This window comes from Lonchura striata, chromosome 14 (genome assembly GCF_046129695.1).
Source record: "Lonchura striata isolate bLonStr1 chromosome 14, bLonStr1.mat, whole genome shotgun sequence".
NCBI classification, from domain to species: Eukaryota; Metazoa; Chordata; class Aves; order Passeriformes; family Estrildidae; genus Lonchura; species Lonchura striata.
Genome location: NC_134616.1, coordinates 11,549,879 through 11,556,090, shown reverse-complemented (window position 1 = coordinate 11,556,090; position 6,212 = coordinate 11,549,879). Strand labels below are relative to the sequence as shown.

The window sequence follows — 6,212 nt, the reverse complement described above, 5'->3', positions numbered from 1 at the left end:
GAAATGGGCCAACTACTGGAGGGTTATGGTGTTTTTTTATGTGGGGGGGACACAATTTTACACTGATTTTTCAAGCCCGTTTGGGTGCCTAAAGGATAGTGAAAACTCTCAGCTAAAGCCAAAAGAAAAGATAGACTTTCTGCCATAATCCAAAGACAGTCACTAGACTGGATCTTAAAAGTCTGTGGAAATGCATTGCCCAATTCTCATGGCCTGTGCATCTCCCTGAGCTCTGTGGTACTGGAAATAACCAAATACTTTGGAATCAGTGATTCCCAGCACTGGAAGAAGGACCTTGTTAGAGGTACCATGTATCAATATGCTATCAATATACTCTGTATTGCCTTTTGTTTTTTTTTTTTTATCCCTGCATCCTCTTTTGGCTATAACAATAGTGTTTCCTCGAATATATAGATATATATATAAGTTTCTCCCCTCCTTTGTCCATGCAGAGCTGTGGAGCAGCATGTCTTGGGGAGAGCAAGAGCTCTGAGCTTGCTGTGCATGTCTGGAAGATAGAAACTTCTCCCCCTCATCCCCTTTTGCTAAAGAAACACACCAAGCTTTGCTTACTTTGGTTTCCTTCTGAATTAATTTACAACTTTTTAAAGCTTAGTGTGAGGCAACAGCTGAGCAGGCATGGAAGCTGCTGTTGGCAGAGCAGCCTCAGCCCCCATCCCGTGCTACACCCGGGCAGAGACCCCCTTGTAGGGACAGCAGGTGTCTGGTACTGACCAGTTATTGTCACCTGGACTGGGGCTGTCCTCAGGCAGTGCTCACCTGTCTGCTGCAAAGGGGAAGAGTTAATAATCTTTCTTTCCAAAGCTTGGGAGTTCTAGATACTTACCCTACATTTTATATGTAGAACACTCACTGCTCCCCTGAGCTAATCACTGCCTCTGTGTCCCATTAGCAAGTGTCCTGCTTTTTTTCACTGGACTAACCTGGAAAGACTAAATTATTCCAGTCTCCTATGCAGTTTTCAGCTTGTGCTTCTAGTGGAAGTAGCCATGGCAGCAGAAGCATTGTGTGTCCAGCAGTGCTGGGTTATCTGAAACATTCTGGGAAGGATCTGTTAAAACACATAATGCTGCTCCCAGCAGCACAGTCCTGAATCTGGCCCAGCAGCCTTCCCTCAGGTGTGGCCAAGGATGGCACAGCAGCACAGTTCAGGCAGCAAGCTGACTACAGAAGTACTGCACCTGGGTATCAAAGTATATAGAAAATATTCAAGTTTAAAACTACTTTTTAAACAGATACTTCCTGTACTCTGTTGGAAATGGTCACTAGAGAGGAATTGACTTGCACAGCAGAGGACAAAATGCTGCACATTTCAGAGCTTCTGCAGCACAGTACTTGTGTGTGACATCTAGTTCAGGATACAGAAGTCCTGCTGCACTGCCCCGTGTGCCCCTTTTGGTTGAGTTTGTCCTCGGACTGCAAAAGTGTTTAAGAAGTTTAAATTTAAATTCCACTCTATAAATGAATATGATGTTGAAGGAAGCTTTTTCCTCTTCGTAATAGGTTTTCTAGAGGGACTGAAAAGCAGAACATTTATTTTTTTTAACACTAGAACAATATAAATCCAGCCTAGGCACAAGATTGCTAAATCCTGGTTTTAGGATTAAAACTAGTATTCCTTTTAAAAAATTGCATTTTTCCACTCATCATTCTGGTTGCAATTTACAGTGCCCCACATGCAGCAGCTCACAAGAACTGGGCCTACGTGGTGGGCAAGGAAGGGTGGGGAGCCCCCTCCTGCTGAGCTTCCCTGCAGTCCTCCCTCCTCCAGGCAGGGCCAGAGCTGGCAGTGCTGCTGTCACAGCTCCTGCCAAAGCACACGGTGCCCTCGAGTGGCTGCAGCATGTCCCCAACAGCTCAGACCTGCCAGGTGCCTGCTGAGATTAACTAAAATAGCCCAAGTCTATATGATTAGTTATGAGAATAAAAACTTGCAAAATCATACCAGACATCAGGAAAAGAGCCTTAACCAGAGCTGAAGTGGTGTCCCGAGCTGCACTGTGTTTAGGTGTTGTTGGAAACTATTTTAAGGATCCAATGGCCAAAGTAGTGTTTTCCTTTTTTAATAATAAAGCTGCAAACACAAACTTTTACCTGTAGTTTAATGTTTATATAGTGATGGATAGCACCTAGAGGCCCCAACCAACATTTGAGCCCCCTCAATGTCTCTGCCCCAAGGAGCTTACAGTCTAAGCATCAAGAAGCAGAAGAGAATAATAACCATGTTTTCTTTTATAGATCAGTAACTCCAATCCAACACAGGTCAAGTGATTTACCTGCTCTAAGGCACAGGAGGTGGGGTGAGAATTAACCCAACATCTTTTGAATCTCTGCTGCAGATCTCAAATGATATTCCTTTGTGTCTAGACCACTTTTCTCTTAGTAAAAAATCGCCCCTTTGGAATTCTGTGCCTGAAGCTCATTAAGTTTCAGGACTCCTGTCCAGGTTAGGGCCAGAGCTGCAAGGACACAACAGAGAACAGAGCTGTCACAAGCACAGCTGCTTTACATACTTTACTTTTCTGTGGTCACCTCACAGCTTTGGGCCCTGAAGCTGCCCCAAGACAAGCAGGTCTGGGTCCTCTGTACCTTAGCCTGGAGGATGATCTCCTGTCTTGGTTTCACCTGCTGCAAGAGAAGCCCACATCTCACAAAGAAGCACCAGTTATGCACTGGTTTACTAAACATGGTCCACTCTATTCCATGTCCCCACATCTGAACACTTTGTGTCAGTAAACACAAGATGGGGTGCTGGTAGGGAAGGCTGGGAGAGCCCTTTCCTTTGAGAGCTCCTTGGCCTTAGCTTCCATTTTTCTGCTGTTTTAGGGCTAGGGATTGGCAGCTATGTCCATTTTAGACTTCTGCAGAACCAGCAGCAAGATAAGAGCTTGTGTTTACATGAAGGGACTTACTATTTTATTTCAGCTTTGGTAAAAAGTTCCTGACTTGGAGGTAGCAGCAGGTTCAGTTTATTACTACATGCATCAGCAAACCAAACTAAACTGAGCTGAAAGATACACATTGCTGAATTCCCACTCTCTACCAACAGATATAACTGCAGCTAATGGAAAAAAGACAAAGCTATTATTATTTTGCACTTTAAACTAAAGAACTTCAGTTTCATACTTAGTTGAAAGCTTTAGAAATCAGCACCAATCTCATTGTATATCACTGCCACCTGCTTAGTCACCAGTCCTATGTCATTTGTCAAATGTGTAAAACAAGGAGATGTCAGATGCTCCGTGTTTACAGGGATAACTGGAAGGTAAGAACAGCCATTAGCAGATAAATAACAGTATTCAATAAACAAATACACATCAACTGTATAGAGCAGTACGTTAATTCACAAGTTAGGTTGTATTGGTAGTCGAGGTGGCAATATACAATGCAAATATGAAAGTATTGTCACTTGACAGAGTCCTGCATTGTCAGGGAGCTGTTTATACAAGAGGGTAAATGAAACGCTCTGACCATGGAAGCTGAACAGTCATGCATACAAAAATGATCACTTTTCAGCTATTGCACAAGTAGTGACACTCTTTAGACATACATAGGAGGATTCTTACAAACTGACATCAGAAAGACTGCATGCACCATCTTTCAAGGCCTTATGTGAACTATACATACACAGGAGTTGCTGTATACTGTGAATACATTGTGGATGTGTATAAATTCACATAAGATTAAAAGATTCATTTGTAAATAGGAAGGTTTCCACCAGCTTATGCTTTATTTTATTCAGAAGGTTTCTTAGTGTGCATACTATTATAGATAAAACACATGACACCACTTCAGAGTTGAAGTTTCATGCAAGCATCATTCTAAATGCTTTGGTAACTGGATATTCCCAAAGGACAGGTTTGGTTAAACCAAACTGATTACTAAAATGTGAATGTGACTTGTATTCTTAAAAGAAGGATATAGAATATGGCTAATAATTTCACATATTTCACAAGATTAAAAAAACCCTTTTCAAGTGGATTGGGTTTTCTAAGCACAAATAAAACCACTGCTAGTACGGTGTACAACATTTAAAACCCTGATCAAAATCACTTCAGAATAATTGTGCATTCCCCAAATACATCAGGTTGGCAACTGAGGAAGGAAATGAAAAATTAAATGAAGAAACTGGCATAAGAGGGGTAAATTCTCTCTGTACCACAAGTTTCATAATAAAATACTGTCTTATCTTTTAATTTTAGACATAAGGATTTTTATATCAGTCTGGTTTGTTTCTAGATGACTGAAAGTTTAGATTAAAAAGGTGTTTACACAATATACACATTTCATTACTTACAAAGAGAAATAAGCTTAAAATTTCATATTAAAAATACAGTAGGGTTAGTAGCACCATGAAAAATGTTTTTCAAAACTGCAGTCTTGTTATTTTAAACATACTCAGTGCGTCGTGTTCTTCTCTATTCTCTTGGTTGATCAAAAAGGTGCCATTTGGTACAGGGAGAGAAATGAAAAAATTCATCTTCTGATCCTTTGTGAACCTCAAGTGTTCTTTTCTGTTTCCAAGAGGTCGATTCTTTCATCTTAGTCCTGCTGTCAAATACGTACTGAACAGCCCTTAGTTTGGCACATGAGTGAGGTACACTTGAATTTGCATGTTTAAAACAGTTTGGATTGGTTTTTTCTTTTCTTTCTGCACAGTAGCACCATTGTTGCAGCTGGAAGACAGTGCATCTTAGGAATTTTCGACTGTTTTATAAAACATTCTCCAAGATGTTACGTCTTCTTCATGCAAACTTGACAACGACTAATCCGCGTCCTCAAGTCTCCAGCTTTCAGTGTCTCAGACTGAGGTTTGCTGGTTGACACAAAGGAAAGGTTGCATTAGGTTTTTCTTTGTTTACAGTTCCTTTCAACTTGTACTGAATTCACTGTTTCATATAAAACTTCAGGATGTGAGCAGGGAATGAGTCCTGAACTTGAGTTTTTCTAAAAGGGATCATTCACTGTCTGTTGCCAGCACCAGGTGACAGATGCTCAGTTGTGTCAGTGTCCCCAAGGTATGCTAAGAACCTGTTTCAGTCTGGCAGATGATGGAGCACAAACACAACCCAAGGGGAAGGTGAATTGTGTACATTTTAGACTGTATCTGGGGTCTGTTTCTGGCCTTTAGTTGAAGGGTATTTTAACAACACATCGAAAATACTGCTACTTAAATACAGTCAAAGCTGTATTTAAGTGGTAGCTTTACCAAATAATTTATTTTCATTTTGAAAGGGTAACAAGACAGGAGATTAATACAATTAGCATAATATGTGTGTACACAAGTCAAATACTTTAAAGTTTCTTTAAAAAAATAGAATGAAGGAAGTTGTTTTAATGGGAGGGAGAAAACAGTAGAGAGAGAAATCTCAAGGGTGCATGGCAGCTACTAACAGGAAGTTTTCACTGGGAAATTACCAATAATCAACTACCCAGAAAAGAGTGATGAATTATGTCAAGTACCCTGATTGTAGGTGTTACAAAACCAACTTGGGGCCACCAATGCTCAGAGCATAGTGCCAGCCCTGTGCCACAAAGCTAGACTTTTCAATTAGGTATCAGGAAATATTAAGAGTGTTTTATCAGCATACAAACAGGGCAGTAGCTATTTATTTTATGAAAGGAGATGGTTCTTCAGTGAAGAAATGATTTGCTACTCAACTTGAAAGGGAAAAAGTTGGAGGGGCTGAGAGACTCCAGCTGAAATGCTGACTGCAGAGAAGCTGAGGACATAATGGCCACTCTGGCTTCCTTGCAGCCAAAATGCCATTCTGTTTCCTTCTGCAAAGTGGAATAAAAGGCTGGCTATGGAGGGTAGGAAACCTTCATATAAGATTTTTAAAAACAAATCATATGAACCTTTGCCTTAAAAGGTTTAAGTAGAGTTGATCTTGCCCTTCACTTCCATCCCTTGTGTATCTGTGAACCACTTTTCCAAATATTTGAGCTTATTGAAAGGTTTGGCAAGAAAAAAGTCAAAGTTCTTTTGGTCTCCAAATATAGTAAACACAGTAGGACTACTTTCAGAGGAGGTGCTACAACAAAATGTGAATGAGAGTTGACACAAAAAGAATCTGGCTCCTTGCAAAACAGAATGTGCCCTAGCAAGTTTTTACATAATATTAAAGGCTTACCAAAGAAACACTTGAAAAACTGGTTGTGAGGGGGGAAAACAAGCTAAATTATTTCCC

The 6,212-nt window shown here is 40.6% G+C and overlaps 1 protein-coding gene across 1 annotated transcript in view; it reads right to left on the bottom strand.

The window, feature by feature from the left end:
- Positions 1 to 3,355: 3,355 nt before the first annotated feature.
- The window catches only part of COL4A5 (collagen type IV alpha 5 chain), a 71,372-nt gene continuing 68,515 nt past the window's right edge, over positions 3,356 to 6,212 (bottom strand). Inside the window, exon 52 of the mRNA XM_021547744.3 lies at positions 3,356 to 4,837. Within this exon, the coding sequence (XP_021403419.1) occupies positions 4,756 to 4,837 (82 nt within the window). The 3' untranslated portion in view covers positions 3,356 to 4,755. The remainder of the gene's footprint in view (positions 4,838 to 6,212) is intronic.